This window comes from Thalassophryne amazonica, chromosome 6 (genome assembly GCF_902500255.1).
Source record: "Thalassophryne amazonica chromosome 6, fThaAma1.1, whole genome shotgun sequence".
In the NCBI taxonomy this organism is placed as follows: Eukaryota; Metazoa; Chordata; class Actinopteri; order Batrachoidiformes; family Batrachoididae; genus Thalassophryne; species Thalassophryne amazonica.
Window position 1 is genome coordinate 31,492,414 of NC_047108.1, and position 17,608 is coordinate 31,510,021.

At 36.6% G+C, this 17,608-nt stretch overlaps 1 protein-coding gene across 4 annotated transcripts in view; it reads left to right on the plus strand.

Annotated features, from left to right (window-relative positions):
- The window catches only part of cdk11b (cyclin-dependent kinase 11B), a 121,636-nt gene that overhangs the window by 52,041 nt on the left and 51,987 nt on the right, over positions 1-17,608 (plus strand). For 3 of the 4 annotated variants that reach the window (XM_034171932.1, XM_034171931.1, XM_034171935.1), the window contains 2 exons: positions 9,866-10,000; positions 10,268-10,342. In XM_034171932.1, coding sequence (XP_034027823.1) covers positions 9,866-10,000; positions 10,268-10,342 — 210 coding nt within the window. The remainder of the gene's footprint in view (positions 1-9,865; positions 10,001-10,267; positions 10,343-17,608) is intronic. The other variant, XM_034171934.1, reaches the window with a different exon arrangement.

Consider the following 17,608-nt stretch of genomic DNA (forward strand, 5'->3'; position numbering starts at 1 on the left):
CATTCAGTTGTTTAATTTTGTAGAAAAAAAGCCGATCACAGACATGACACAAAACTAAAGTCATTTCAAATGGCAACTTTCTGGCTTTAAGAAACACATAAGAACACATAAGAAATCAAGAAAAAAAAATTGTGGCAGTCAGTAACGGTTACTTTTTCAGACCAAGCAGAGGGGAAAAAACTATGGACTCACTCAATTCTGAGGAATAAATTATGGAATCACCCTGTAAATTTTCAACACCTGCATCAAATCAGATCTGCTCGTTAGTCTGCATCTAAAAAGGAGTGATCACACCTTGGAGAGCTGTTGCACCAAGTGGACCAACATGAATCATGGTTCCAACACGAGAGATGTCAATCGAAACAAAGGAGAGGATTATCAAACTCTTAAAAGAGGGTAAATCATCACGTAATGTTGCAAAAGATGTTGGTTTTTCACAGTCAGCTGTGTCTAAATTCTGGACCAAATACAAACAACATGGGAAGGTTGTTAAAGGCAAACATACTGGTAGACCAAGGAAGACATCAAAGCGTCGAGACAGAAAACTTAAAGCAATATGTCTCAAAAATCGAAAATGCACAACAAAACAAATGAGGAACGAATGGGAGGAAACTAGAGTCAACGTCTGTGACCAAACTGTAAGAAACCACCTAAAGGAAATGGGATTTACATACAGAAAACCTAAACGAAAGCCATCATTAACACCTAAACAGAAAAAACAAGGTTACAATGGGCTAAGGAAAAGCAGTCGTGGACTGTGGATGACTGGATGAAAGTCATATTCAGTGATGAATCTCGAATCTGCATTGGGCAAGGTGATGATGCTGGAACTTTTGTTTGGTGCCGTTCCAATGAGATTTATAAAGATGACTGCCTGAAGAGAACATGTAAATTTCCACAGTCATTGATGATATGGGGCTGCATGTCAGATAAAGGCACTGGGGAGATGGCTGTCATTACATCATCAACCTCGGCAGCGGCTACGACCGAGGCTGGGGGCGCCTGTGAACGAGGTTAGCAACGGGGAGGGTTGGTGTGCGGTGACCGGACCTGTGGTGGTGGAGGTTACGGGTGAAAATTGTTTTTTGCAATTAACAGTGGCCATACTAAGCCACGATAGTTAACATGGCACCACCCAAGAAAACGGAGAAACTTGAGGAAAATATAGAGGAGATAAAAACCTCAATAAACCAGATATTAAAAGACATGTCTAATTTAGACAAGCTGACGGTGGAGATTAAAGAACTCCAAAAACTGGTTAAAGAGAAGGACAAGATCATTAAGAAACTTGAACAACGTGTAGATGAACTTGAACAATTCACTAGAAAAAATTATGTTATAATATCTGGACTAGAAACAAGACATCGGACATATGCAAGGGTGGTGGATTCTGGTGGAACCAGTGGGGAGAATGCACCACCTGAAGAACAACAATCATTGGAACAGCAAGTTACAAACTTTTTATATCAAAATGGTGTTGACATCCATCAAGACACAATATCAGACTGCTATAATGTTCCAACTAAAGATAGAAAAAATAAACTGTCTAACATTGTTATACGATTTACAAGCAGAAAATATAAAAATAAAGTATTAAGACAGGCAAAGAATTTGAAAGGAACAAGTGTCTATATAAATGAGCATTTAACAAAAAAAAAAATGCAGATATTGCTAGGGAAGCAAGACTATTAAAAAAACAGAAGCACATTGTTGCTACATGGGTCTGGAATTGTAGAGTGTGGATTAGAGTAAAAGAAGGAACAAACGGTATACAAATCAAAAACATGGAGGACCTTACGAAATACAGACCTGAATAGACAATCAAATATGACGTCTGTTGGTAATTGGACCAACAAAAAAAAATCTGATCAAACATGGAAATAGATGATAAAATATATGACATAGACACTAATATTGATGAAAGTATATTTCACTTAAAAACGATTGTGAGTATTATACGGTAGAACAGCTAAATAGTGAAAAATTGCAGAAGATACCCTGTCACTCTTACATATAAACAGTCGAAGCTTGTATTGTAAAATGTCGCAAATAAAAGATTATTTAAATCAGTTTAAAAATAGATTTAGTATTGTTGCAATCACTGAATCTTGGCTTAATGATGATCTCATGGCTGATGTTCAAATAGAGTGATATGAGCTGTATTTTGTGAACAGAAGAGATAAAAGGGGTGGTGGTGTTGCTCTGTACATAAAGGCAGATCTGATATGTACAATTGTAGAAGAAATGACAACTGTGGATGACATCATAGAAATTGTAACAGTGGAACTTGTACATGAAACATCTAAAAATATTTTAATCAGTTGTGTATACAGAGCACCAGACACTTGTGTTGTGAAATTTACAGATAGAATAATAGTTATTCCATCAAATTAAAAACGAAACGCTTTTTATATGTGGAGACTTTAACATTAACATAGAGAGCTCCAGTTGCCAAAGAATAACTGATTTTGTGAATTCAATGTATAGTTTGGCGTTATTCCACTTGATAACAAAACCAACCAGAATCACATCGCAAAGTGCAACGGTAATCGACAATATATTTACAAATAGAACAGATGAAATTATCAGGAATGGGATCTTGATGACAGATGTTAGTGATCATTTACCAGTCTTTTCAATATTTAAATATAAAAATAGGTACAAGAAAAAAACTGTTATAAACTTTAAAAGAGACAAGTCAGTAAAAGCCTTAGAGGCATTAAAATATGATCTTAAAAATCAAAATTGGGAAGAAGTTTATGTCAGTGATGTTAATGTAGCATATAACTCATTTATGAAAATATTAATGAAATCATATAATAAAAACTGTAAATTAATAGAAATTAGTAAGAAAAGAGTAAATAAACCATGGCTGACAAAGGGAATAAAAAATGCTTGTGCAAAGAAAAACTATTTATACAGGTGCTTTTTAAAAATGCAAACAAAGGAAACAGAACACAGATACAAAAAAATATAAAAATAAACTATTGACAATAATTAGGAAACAAAAAAAACATTATTATAGTGAACAATTAAATAAGAGTAAAGATAATATGAGGGCAACATGGGGAATTATAAAAAGTGTGATTGAAAGTGATGGAATGAAAGCAACTTTTCCACATTACTTTGTCAAAGAAAATAAAGAGATATATGACATAAAAGAAGTGGCAAATGGGTTTAATGATTATTTTTCAAATGTAGGATCAAGTCTGGTGGGAAATAAACCAATAGTAGAAGATACATTACATACACTTGTAAATACGGTCAATAGTATTTTCCTGGACAATGTGGAAAAAGATGAAATAAGAAATATTGTAAAAAACTGTGTAAGCAAAAGATCAACTGACCATGAAGATTTAGACATGATGACTGTAAAAAGTATAATAGAAACTGTTATTGAACCATTTACTTATATTTGCAATCTGTCTCTGTCAACAGGGATTTTTCCAGATGAAATGAAAATTGCCAAGGTAGTCCCATTATATAAAAATGGAGACAAACATAAATTCTCTAATTACAGGCTAGTATCATTGCTTCCACAGTTTTCTAAAACTATGGAAAAAGTTTTTGTGACAAGGTTGGATAAATTCACTGAGAAACATATTTTAAATAATGCTCAGTATGGATTCAGAACAAAACATTCGACAGCTATGGCAATTATGGAATTAATAGAGAAAATATCAACAACAATAGAAAATAAGGATTATTTTGTAAGTATTTTTATTGACTTGAAAAAAGCTTTTGATGTTATTGACCACTCAAGATTGCTTCACAAGTTACAACAATATGGAATAAGAGGTATTGCACATCAGTGGGTAAAAAGCTACTTAGAAAACAGAAAACAGTTTGTTCAGATAAATAATATCAAATCAGAATTGTGTAATATTGCTTATGGAGTACCACAAGGATCAGTACTTGGACCCAAACTGTTTATTTTGTATAGCAATGATTTTGTGAATGTATCTAATGTGCTTGGTAGCATTTTATTTGCTGATGATACAACGCTGTTTTACTCTGGATCAGATATACAGGACGTAGCACAAGTGATAAAAACAGAATTGGAAAAGGTTAAGCATTGGTTTGATATAAATATTAATAAGACAAATTTCATATTGTTTAGTGACGGAGCAAAAAAAAAAAACGTGTCATTACAAATAGATGGAATGGATATACAAAGGGTAAAAGAAATGACATTTTTAGGAGTCATAATTGATGAAGATCTTACATGGAAGTCACACATAAATTACATAAAAGGAAAAATAGCGAAAGCCATTGCTGTTTTGCATAAAGTAAAATATTCATTAAATAGTTATGGTTTATTAACATTGTACAATTCATTGATTTTCCCATATTTAACTTATTGTGTAGAAATCTGGGGATCAACATATACAACTTATATACAACCTTTGTTTATTCTGCAGAAAAGGGCTTTAAGGGTGATTAGCAACAGTGGTTTTAGAGATCCATCTAATCCATTGTTCATTAAGTACAGGGTACTTAAATTTCGTGATTTGGTCGATTTGAAAATATTACAAACAATGTACCAAGCTAATAAAAATGCTTTACCAACAAACATTCAGAATATGTTTGAGAAAATAGTAAGTAGTTATAAACTGAAAGGAATAGAAGTCTTTAGAAAACCAAGATACAGAACCAGAGTAAAAGAACGGAGTATTGCAGTAAATGGTGTAAAATTATGGAACAATCTCAGCAAAGAAATTAAAGAATTAAGGTTGCTTAAATTATTTAAAAAACGTATTAAACTAGATGTATTAAGTAAGTATGAAACTATAAAATAAGTTAGTGGGCTGTAAGGAAGTAAAAAAAAAAAAAAAAGTAATTTGTTAATAATGTATAAAATGTTTTAAGTTTAAAAATGTAACCTGTCAGAGATGTAATCTATTTAATAATGGTCATAATTATGAAATAAGTCAGTGGTATGTGACAAGTTTAAAGAAATACAATCTGTTAAATAATGTTGAAAAATGACGCTGGATATTGAAAGATTGTATTGTAAAAAGGGGCAGAAAATATAAGACTTGTTCTTCTCTCTGCTCCTTTTCATTCTGGTAATAGAGATGCTTTATTTCTGCTTTTCTGTTTTTTTTCTTTTAAATGAATAAAATAAATAAATAAATGAAATGAAATGAAATAAATGCACAAGTTTACGTTGATATTTTGGACACTTTTCTTATCCCATCAATTGAAAGGATGTTTGGGGATGATGAAATCATTTTTCAAGAGGATAATGCATCTTGCCATAGAGCAAAAACTGTGAAAACATTCTTTGCAAAAAGACACATAGGGTCAATGTCATGGCCTGCAAATAGTCCGGATCGTAATCCAATTGAAAATCTTTGGTGGAAGTTGAAGAAAATGGTCCATGACAAGGCTCCAACCTGCAAAGCTGATCTGGCAACAGCAATCAGAAAAAGTTGGAGCCAGATTGATGAAGAGTACTGTTTGTCACTCATTAAGTCCATGCCTCAGAGACTGCAAGCTGTTATAAAAGCCAGAGGTGGTGCAACAAAATACTAGTGATGTGTTGGAGCGTTCTTTTGTTTTTCATGATTCCATTTTTATTCCTATAGAAAATTGGGAGCTTAAGTAGCTTTTTCATGGATTGTTGTATGAGGCTCTTTAAAGGTGGGATGCGTGTGTGCTTACTCTTACATAGTTTTAACAGACAAATTGCATTTTTTTTTAGCCATGGTTGACAGTGAGATACAAAGAGACATGCAAATACAGTTATTTTAAGAAAAAGACTGACGTTCATCCAACGTGGTCAGACATATTTGTCCTGCTTCTCATCCTCTTCATCCTATCAGCTATTCATGCCTCCAGATGGCTTACAGCGTGGTGGATTTGTGTTTTTGTGTTAGAAGAATTAGCACTGTCATTTAGTTCCTTCAAATCATCGTCCACCAGCAAAACAAATTCCACCGTGTTTAGCTAAATGCTGCCCCTGGTAGTGTGAGTATTTGTGGTGGTCGGGCCGTGCAATAGCACATTTCGTATAGTACCAAAATTGCACACTAAAAAGATCTATTGCATGGTAAATGAAACAGAATGGCAAATGGTACAAATAATCCATGTCACGTGACATACAAGCCACCAATCAAATGACAATGATCCACACAGCCGTTATGTAAACACAGTTAGTGTACATGAAGCACAAACATATGGATGTGCATACAGTAGTTATTGATAATGTGAGTCAGGGACATTTCAGTTTGTTGTAAAATGTGTGGATTGATGTGTGAGCCAACGACTTACATTCTGACATTGGAGGTAGAAATAATATAAATATTGATCCAGTACAAACATTCAAAAGTCACTTGGCACAAATTAAAGATATTTGATCGACATGGAGTTGATAACAAGCACTTTTTACGGCATTTGGATCTGTTTTGAGTAATATGTTACATTATATTATTATTTGAATATAGTATTTCATATTGTTCTCAAAATCTGTTTTATTATCAATTATTTGAAAATAAAAGTCTTTCTATTAAACAGGTTAATGGAATAGACTCAGACAAAATTAAACAGAACATTTAGAATATTTAAAATAGCAAAACCTCAGAACCCCCAGCTCCCGATCACAGTTTATTTAAAGTTGAACTCACAGCAAATATAAGATTTTATTCAGCTTATGTACTTACTGAAACTTTGTAGAAATTGTGGGAAAGTATTAAAGGATTATTAACTGACCGCAAGGTCTGAATGGGAAATATCAGACCGGGTCTGATATCTTATAAAAGCTGCTGACGTCTTGTAGTCAGACCTGTTCGCTTCACCTCCATGAAGAACTTGCTAACAGATGGTCCAGCCGTTAGCTGGTAAGCTTTCAATCTGTGTTTTTTCTGATGCTCTTTAGATATTTATGGAGTATGTTTAATGTCCAACTTGTTTTTTTATCGTGTTTTTTGCTTCCTGGTTTGTAATGAAAATACACGTTGCGAACCGATTGTCATGGTAATTGGTTCGGATATGGGAAAACAGCCTACCGGTAATCAGCCACTCAGAGTGCACGTAGTGTCGCAGCCATATAATAAAAGATTTTATTCAGCGTATGTACTTATTGAAACTTCTACAAATAGTGGGGAATTTGTTGGTGTTAGCAAGAAATGGATTTTAGCTGAAGTCTCATCAGTGTTGTCAAGTTAAACTCAGTCGCAGGGAACACTGACAGCATGCCTTTCACATTGAAAGTATTTGCTGGGATCCTGGCATTAAATATTTTATTGTGAAATGGCGCAATGAACTATCTGATGTTTAACCTTGCTACCAGTAACATCAGTGAGCCACACTATCTTGGAAGTATGCCAGCCACGCCATCTTGGATTACAATGTTAATTAAAATAAAGGTTTTGAAAATTAATTCCCCAAATTTTCATAATAAAGGATGTATATCATCGTGCCATGCGCAAGCCATATCTGAAAGCTGAGGCTGATCTGACAAATGAATAGTTTTGCGAGCCACATACTCGCACTTGCACAGCTCTTGCTTGAAAGATGGATGAAGACAGTGCTGCTCATACAGTAGTGTTCAGAATAATAGTAGTGCTATGTGACTAAAAAGATTAATCCAGGTTTTGAGTATATTTCTTATTGTTACATTGGAAACAAGGTACCAGTAGATTGTGTAGATTCTCACAAATCCAACAAGACCATGCATTCATAATATGCACACTCTTAAGGCTATGAAATTGGGCTATTAGTAAAAAAAAAAAAAAAGTAGAAAAGGGGGTGTTCACAATAATAGTAGAATCTGCTGTTAATGCTACAAACTCAACACTATTATGTTCAAACTGCTTTTTTAGCAATCCTGTGAATCGCTAAATTAGTATTTATTGTATAACCACAGTTTTTCATGATTTCTTCACATCTGCGAGGCATTAATTTTGTTGGTTTGGAACCAAGATTTTGCTTGTTTACTAGTGTGCTTGGGGTCATTGTCTTGTTGAAACACCCATTTCAAGGGCATGTCCACTTCAGCATAAGGCAACATGACTTCTTCAAGTATTTTGACATATCTAAACTGATCCATGATACCTGGTATGCAATATATAGGCCCAACACCATAGTAGGAGAAACATGCCCATATCATGATGCTTGCACCACCATGCTTCACTGTCTTCACTGTGAACTGTGGCTTGAATTCAGAGTTTGGGGGTCGTCTCACAAACTGTCTGCGGCCCTTGGACCCAAAAAGAACAATTTTTCTTTCATCAGTCCACAAAATATTCCTCCATTTCTCTTTAGGCCAGTTGACGTGTTCTTTGGCAAATTGTAACCTCTTCTGCACATGTCTTTTATTTAACAGGGGGACTTTGCGGGGGATTCTTGCAAATAAATTAGCTTCACACAGGCATCTTCTAACTGTCACAGCACTTACAGGTAACTCCAGACTGTCTTTGATCATCCTGGAGCTGATCAGTGGGTGAGCCTTTGCCATTCTGGTTATTCTTCTATCCATTTTGATGGTTGTTTTCCTTTTTCTTCCACGTAAAGCATTGGAGATTATTGTAGATGAACAGCCTATAATTTTTTGCACCTGCGTATAAGTTTTCCCCTCTCCAATCAACTTTTTAATCAACCTACGCTGTTCTTCTGAACAATGTCTTGAACGTCCCATTTTCCTCAGGCTTTCAAAGAGAAAAGCATATTCAACAGCTGCTGGCTTCATCCTTAATTTGGGGACACCTGATTCACACCTGTTTGTTCCACAAAATTGACGAACTCACTGACTGAATGCCACACTACTATTATTGTGAACACCCCCTAGTCTACTTTTTTTTTTACTAATAGTCCAATTTCATAGCCTTAAGAGTGTGCATATCATGAATGCTTGGTCTTGTTGGATTTGTTAGAATCTACTGAATCTACTGGTACCTTGTTTCCCATGTAACAATAAGAAATATACGCAAAACCTGGATTAATCTTTTTAGTCACATATCACTACTATTATTCTGAACACTACTGTATGGTTGAAGATATTTTAGCATTGCCTTATTTTTAAATGGTAAATGGACTGCATTTATATAGCGCTTTTCCATCTGCATCAGACACCCAAAGCGCTTTACAAATAATGCCTCACATTCACCCTGATGTGAGGGTGCTGCCATACAAGGTACTCACTACACACCGGGGAGCAACAAGGGGATTAAGGACCTTTCCCAAGGACCCTTAGTTTTACAGTCACCCTGGGATTTGAACCAAGGAGCCTCTGGTCTCAAGCCCAACGCTTAACCACTAGACCTTCACCTCCTCTATTTTTATTAAAAATAATCCTTAAATTTCATTTGTACAGTTTTGTATGAGGTCTCCAAATAGAGACACAATGTACACATATGGCTGCAATGCAGTATTTTTGTTAAATCCCTTGAATTAAAGCTAACGATCTGCACTACATCAGGGTTATTGTGGTGGTGTACATAGGCCAGTCGATAAATTATGACTGTTGAAATCCTTATGGATCTGACTGTACATCTCTGTCCTGGCTCTGGGGTCTTAAGGCCAAAAGTGATCTTTTTTGGACTCATCTAAAAACCAGGTTTGAGCGCAAATTTTGGGTCATTCCTCAATTCTGCAACAAGCAGTATTTCTTCCTCATCCCATCATTCCATGATTCTATAATAAAACTTTTTTTCTCATGGCTCTGGGAGGTTGTGTGTACTCCTATTTTCATTTTTATTACCCCCAGTTCATTTATTCATTCTTTTTTTAGGGGTCGGGGTGTAGTTTTAGGCTTTTTTTTTTACTTTATACATTTTTTTATGTGATGCAGTTTATAAAAGTTTGGCACAGATTAAGATTGTATTGGAAATTAAAATGCTGTAATTTCTTCTATCTTTTATAGCATCACGATCAGGCTCTGAGGAAGAGGGGGAAGAAGAAGAAGAGGATGAAGAAGAGACCAGCAGCCAAAGTGAGGGAGATGAGGAGGAGGAAGAGGAGTCTGTTTCTGGCTCAGAGAGATCCGAGCAGACTGCAGGTAGAATTCTTTCATTCGGCTCTGTTGCAGAGGCTCCTGTCGTGTCCAAAATACAGCTTCATAGGCTTAATGTGAAAAATCTGTAAAACAAACAAACAAAAACAAAACCTTGGAACAGTTAGAATGTGACCTGTGTGCTTCCTCGGCGGGGTTGGTAAGGTTAGACCTTATTTGTGTGAAGTGCCTTGAGGCAGCATTGTTGTGATTTGACACTATATAAATATAAAATTAATTGAAATTGAAATTGAATATGATCCCTTCTTTCAGAAGATGTGAGTGAGGAGGACCAATCAGAGGAAGAGTTTGAAGAGGAAAGAGAAAATGGAAAACACATTCCCACAGGTAGGCAAAAATGTCAATAAATGTGTCAACTGTGATATGTGCTAGGCTTTCAACAAGTCTAGGCAGGTACCCTCTAAAATACAGTGAGTGAATATATGTAGATCAGCGGCCATGAACAAAATCTGTATGTTGACATGACAACTCAAAATCAATAACCATGTGTTCCATTTGGACTCAGAGGTCAGAAATTCCCAATTATGTCCCCAGGAATGCTCCCTGAGGGCAGAATCGTGGGGCTGTTAAGCTCTGATTATCATAAGAATTGCACACAAAATGAAAGAAGCATGAAACTTTCAATGTTTGCTCTTGATGACATAAGCTTTTATTTAAGATGTGGAGGCGTTCGCAGTTTGACCCCTGGTGTCAGCTAGAGGTCATTGAGCTGTAGGATATGAAATTTCTATGTATTAAATTAGAAGTTGTGTCATAGGATCTAAATGTGATGGAAATGTAAACTAAATGTATATTTCCATGTTTCTGAGCATGAAAAACTTTTCTGATATGGTCAATAGCAGTCACTCTCAGGGGTCATAGGTCAAGGTCACTTGAAAAGATCCCACATTTTGGTCAGTCTAAATATAAAATGTACAGCTCCTTTGTGTTTTATCAAACAATTACATGTAAATATGAACCAGGCAAAAGAACAGACCTATGAACATGGATACAACAAAAATGTACAAAAATATAGGCCTAACCTCAACATGTCAGAAACAACAGACTTGAACTTGGTGTGTCCACATGTGTCATCATAAATGTTGTTTTCTAAACATAGTTCGGGAGAAGCCCGTAGGATGATTGACAGCAATCAACTTACCCGTCTCCCATCTTCCAGGAGATATGAATCCGCCAGCTTATCCTCACGTTGTGGACCCTGGTGCCGCAAATTATCCCTCCCCCTACTCCTCCATTTCACTAGTGGCTCTACTCTTATATCCATAGGGGGTGGAAGTGGACACCATTCTCTATGATCTGAGCTTCAGTCATTCCAGGACCAAGGCCAGCTACCAAGTCAAACACGCGTCACTAGAACATGTGCACAGTGGTGTGCATTTTAATGCTGCCTTTTTACATTTACAGTCCCCAACACTATCCTTTTTGCAACCACAGTGCACAAGTTCATAGCAAGCCTGTGATGCCTCAGGGAGGGTTGTCCAAAGTGGCTGCCAACCAACATCGGTGTCAATCCATCCCCAGTCTGAGGGACTGGGCAGATGTGGTTGAGGAACCAAGGCAAGGTTCCATATGTTAGCTTGGTACATTGCTCTTTTGATGTGTTGTCTCAAAGCATTTTGTGTAGGGGGGTGTTTTCCAGTGATCTTGACCTCTGGGTGAAAATATGCTTTCTTTCCTCATTGACTTCTGAGCATGTACTTGTTCGGTCATAATTGAGTACAACAAAACGTTCAAGCTGAGACAAGGAAAGATCACTCAACTCTTGAGGCATCTGCAACATTTCATGGAAAGCCTCTGTAGCCTCTGGATATACACACCGTGTATCCCAGGCAGTCTTTTTACCACGACCACAGAATGAAGAAGTTGTATCACAGCCAATAAAATAATGAAATGCCTGCAGTGCAGAACTAGTGGAAGGACCCAGTGCAGCAACCAGCTCGTGAATGGCTATATAACAGAAACTGCTACCAACTCCAAAGGCAATCCACATTTCCTTCAGACTGACTTTCTTGAAGGCATCCACTGCCAAGATGACCACGTCAGAATCAACAGTTCGCACCATCACTTTCTTGGTTCCCTTGTAGGCTGCATCTGCCACACGAAGAAAGAGACAAAGTATCAGCTTCCTCATGAGTGCATGGACACAGGAGACTCATGTCACAACCCCCAGGAGAACAGTGGACAGTATTATTGTTTGTGGCATACACTTCTTTGTCAAGATGTAATGGCTGCGTGTCGTCACTAGAGAGCTGCGTGTCGTCAGAGCGAGCTGCAAAAAGTTTGTACCTGAGTTTTCAGAGGTGGTGTTTGTAGTTGCCATCTGCCACGCCGGTGTTTGCCAACCCGGACAGTGGGAATACCACCTCAACCGGCAACTTAGCCCCGCGACTGGACAGCAACAACGTCCGAGGCCCGCCCAACGTGGTGAATTCACTGAGGCCGCCCGCTGTGTCATTAAAGCCGCGCGTCACGAGTGCCGCTTCCCAGAGGCTCGTGCAGCCACCGCGGATCCATCAGCGCGGAAACACCGAGGCCGCGCGGCACCAGCGCAGTGCAGATCCATCCCGGTGACAAACAACGCAGGCTGTTAACATCGGCGATCGTCAAGCTGCCCATAAGCCGACCATGGGGTCTAAGAAGGTTCTGACAGCGGAGGAAGGTGACAATATTAAAAAATCTCTGGACTTTCTATCAGAGGAGATTTCTGTTGTGAAGCAGCAACAGAAATCAATCATGGATCTGGTGGAGGAGGTGAAGGCATTACGGCTCCAGAACGCCGAGAAAGACCGGCATCTGGTGCAGCTGGAAAATAGAGTGGCTGAATTGGAGCAGTACACCAGAATCAACGACGTCATCATCACAGGTCTTCACATCAAACCACGGTCTTACGCACGGGCGGTAACAGATGAGAGCGGAGGGGAGCCCAGTGAACAGGAGATCAGCTCTGTGGAAAAACAGGTTGTTGATTTCCTCCTATCTAAAGGTATAGAAATGGATTTAAATAACATTGAAGCGTGCCACCCTCTGCCCCGGAGAAATGACGGTGATAAACGAACCGTCATCATGAGATTCATCAACAGAAAACACAAAACAGCACTGTTAAAACAAGGAAGAAAACTGAAAGGGACAAACGTATTCATCAATGAACATCTCACCAAACGGAATGCCGACATCGCCAGGAAAGCACGCTTCTTAAAGAAACAGGGAAAAATCCAGCACACATGGACTTCAAACTGTAAAATATTCATCAAACTGAACGGATCACCAGAACAAGCAAAGGTTATGGCAATAAGGAACATCGAGGAGCTGGACAAATATGAACAATAGGTATGAGGACTCAAACACATCACAGCACCATGGTGCAGACTGGAGCAACCCACTCATCCACATCATCTACACCTGGAGACGAGAGACATAGTGACTAAGGATAATGATCCGTTTATTTCTGCCCAGGAGCTCTGTCTAGATACATTTAATTATAATAACTCTGCTAACCACCCCTTCGAATCTGAAAATGATCCTGATACCTTTTTCAGTGAGAATATTGTGAGACAGTGCAAATATTTTACAGAAGAACAATTCAAAAATTATAAAATCAATGATGAAGATTTTTCAATTATACATTTCAACAGCAGAAGTCTTTCTCGTAATCTGTCCACTATTAATGATTGTTTGAAAACATCCAAAAAACGTTTTCAGTTATTGCAATTTCAGAAACATGGTTAAATGAGGATAATAAAGATCTGGTATATCTTGATGGTTATGAATTGTTCCTGGTTAATAGGCAGACGAGAAGGGGCGGAGGCATTGCATTGTTTGTAAGGTCAGATTATAACTGTAAACTCATTAACAACATGTCATTTACAGTGGACAACATCATGGAATGTGTTACCATAGAAATTACATCTATAAACTCCAAAAACATAGTTGTTAGTTGTATTTACAGAGCTCCTGGGACAAATATTGACACCTTTGAAAACATTATCTTAGGAATGTACAACAAAATCAACAGAAATAAGCATTTATTTGTCTGTGGAGATTTCAATATAGATTTTTTCATCCTAGCAGAATAACTATGGATACAACAACTCTCATTGACAATATTTTAACTAACGTTATATCCGGTAATCTTAGTGGGGGACTACTGGTCAGTGATATCAGTGATCACTTGCCAGTTTTCTCAGTCTTTGCATTGGAGGGTTGTTGTATGTATCGAAGCAATATCAAATTCATGAGTAGAAAAGTAACACCTGAAACAATTGATAATTTAAGGGAGGATTTATCAAGTCAGAATTGGTCAGATGTTTTTGTTGATGATGTTGACAGGTCATATGATGCTTTCATTTCCATTTTTTCCAGTTTGTATAATAAACACTGTCCATTTGTTGACAAAATATATAGAAATCAATATAGCAACAAACCATGGATAACTAAGGGGCTTCAGAGGGCATGTAAAAAGAAAAACGTACTATATAAACAATTCATAAAACTACGAACTAAGGAAGCTGAAAGTAAGTATAAAACATATAAGAATAAGTTAATCAATATCATGAGACTCAGTAAAAAAATATATTATAATGAGTTACTTGTCAAAAATAGAAATAACATCAAAACACATGGAACATATTAAATGAAATAGTAAAAAAGAATAGAGTAACTAGAGATTATCCTTCATTTTTTCAGAGTAACAACTACATCACGATTGATAACGACGAGTCTATTGCTGAACACTTTAATGAATACTTCGTTAATGTGGGTAAAAATCTTGCCAGTAAAATTGACTCATCAACTAATAACGTCTGGGTAAATAATTTAGCGTTTAACAAATCTGTTTCAATGTTCATTGGTGGCACTCATGAAAGGGAAATACTTGATCTGGTTCATGGTTCAAAAAGTAAGAAATCGACTGATTTTAATAATTTGGATATGGCTTTATTAAAAATTATTGATTGTATAGTAAAACCGTTCAATTATATTTGCAATATGTCACTAAGTACTGGTAAATTTCCTTCTCAAATGAAAATAGCCAAAGTAATTCCTCTGTTTAAAACTGGTGACAAACACACATTTTCTAATTATAGACCTATATCACTCCTGCCACAATTTTCCAAAATTTTGGAAAAAATATTTGCTAAAAGATTAAATGATTATTTACTGAAGCATAACATCATTTGTGAAGAACAATATGGATTCAGAAGGTCTCGAACTACATCACATGCTTTGATGAACTTTGTGGAAAGTATAGCAACTGCAGTTGACAATAAACAATACACAATAGGTGTTTTTTTTTTATTTACAGAAAGCGTTTGACACAATTAACCATGGAATACTATTAATTAAACTGCAGAAATATGGAATCAGAGGTCTGGCATATGAATGGATAGCTAGTTATTTACAAGGCAGACTTCAGTATGTTAAATTCAATAATACAAATTCTGAACTCAGGGATGTCACATGTGGGGTGCCGCAGGGCTCAGTGCTGGGTCCTTTGTTGTTTATAATCTATATAAATGATATAAGTTGGGTGTCGAGTTCACTGAGATGTGTCCTTTTTGCGGATGATACAACTGTGTTCTGTAGCGGTGAAAATCTTGAACAGCTTCTGGACATAGTGGAGAAAGAACTGGAAAAATTTAAGGTTTGGTTTGACGCTAATAAGTTGTCACTCAACCTTGGGAAAACTAAATGTATTATATTTGGAAATAAACAGGCACACAAATGTAAAAATTTACCTATAAACAATAAGGAAATTGAGTTAGTAACAGAGAATAAATTTTTAGGTGTTATAATTGATAAGAAACTTAGCTGGAAACCACATATAAATTATGTGAAATCAAAATTGTCAAAAACTATAGCCATTTTGTATAAAGCCAAAGACCTACTGCCGCAAGAAGGGTTACTTACTTTATATCATTCTCTGATGGTACCATATATGACATATTGTGTTGAGTCATGGGGAAACACTTACAAATCAAATACCAATCCAATATTCCTTTTGCAAAAACGAGCCATACGAATCATCTGCAATAAACAATATCGTGAACCAACTCATTCTCTATTTGTGTCTTTAAATGTATTAAAATTCATAGATTTGGTCGATTACATTACAATTCAAACTTTATTTCGAGCGAAAAACCAAGCCTTACCGAGACATGTCCAGAGTCTGTTCCGATTGAGGGAATCCAGATATAGTTTAAGAGGTTGTGCAATTTTTATGAAACCACCAGTAAGAACAAATGTAAAGGGTTTTTGTGTATCTGTGGTTGGGGTGAGGAAATGGAACAAATGTTCAACAGAGGTTAGAATGAGTAGTACCTTAGTAAGATTTAAGAAACTACTCAAAAGAACATCATGTCTAAGTATCATAAAGAAGCAAATATAATTTGATTTATATGGAATGTTCAATTTATAAGTGGGACTTATTGTATATTTGAATGTGTGGGTATGTATATGCGTATGTAGATATATAGATATGGGTAGGTGTATATGTATATAAGTGACTGTGTATATGTATGTATATATTTATGATTGTAAAGTATATACGTATGTATATAGGTATATATGGCACACCCCAAGCAGAGGGTCACCCCCAAGAGCCTGGTCTGCTTGAGGTTTCTTCCTTATAGGGAGTTTTTCCTCACCACAGTTGCCTAGTGCTCGCTCTGGGGGTTGGTAAGATTAGTCCTTACTGGCGTAAAGTGCCTTGATTCGACTTTCTTGTGATCTGGTACTATATAAATATAATTATAAGTGAATAGTATATTGATGTGTATGTCTGTGTGTCGACATGTAGTAGTGAATTTGTATTTATGTAAATATGACTGATTAGAATTGTTGGACTTGTACTAGCAGGGGTGGACGCTAATAAGCTTTGCTTCAGCCCACACCCTTTCGGACTCACTAGTTTTGTCTGTGTTTGTTTGTGGAATTGTTCATTTTTTTCCTATTTGAATATTTTGTGTGCCGCATAAAAAAAACTTGTGTATTAACCACTTGAATAGAGAGAAATTGAAATATCTCAGCTTTGTTTTCCTCCTCAGACAAGAAGTCTTTACAGTTCTTTGGCATCATAGTGCCTGGTTCCACTGTTCTCCAAGTTCCCTTTCCTCTCTTCTGTTTTGCCATGGCTTTTAGGCTGTTAGATGCACATCTCAAACAATGTTGATGCGTCTTGTGCCTGCCAACTGTAATACTATGTATTATATAAAACACTGTCAGCATAGTCCTGAAAGGTTTTAGCACTGCCTGGCTTGAGCATATGTGCAGCCGCAGCACCATCAGTTAATGCATCTTCAACATAACCAACAGTGGTTTCTGACACGCTAGAATCCATAGAAGTAAGAGAGTGAACAAGATCTGATTTGAGATTTAAGATCTGATTGATCAAAATGTGGGATCTTTTCAAGCTACCTTGACCTTTGACTGCCAAGAGTGACAGTTTTTGACCTCTGTGGCAATTGGACTCATCAGAAATGGGTTTCTCATGCTCAGATACATGGAAATACACATTTAGTTTACATTTCCATCACATTTAGATCCTAAGACATACCAATTTCTAATTTAATACATAGAAATTTCATATCCTACAGGACA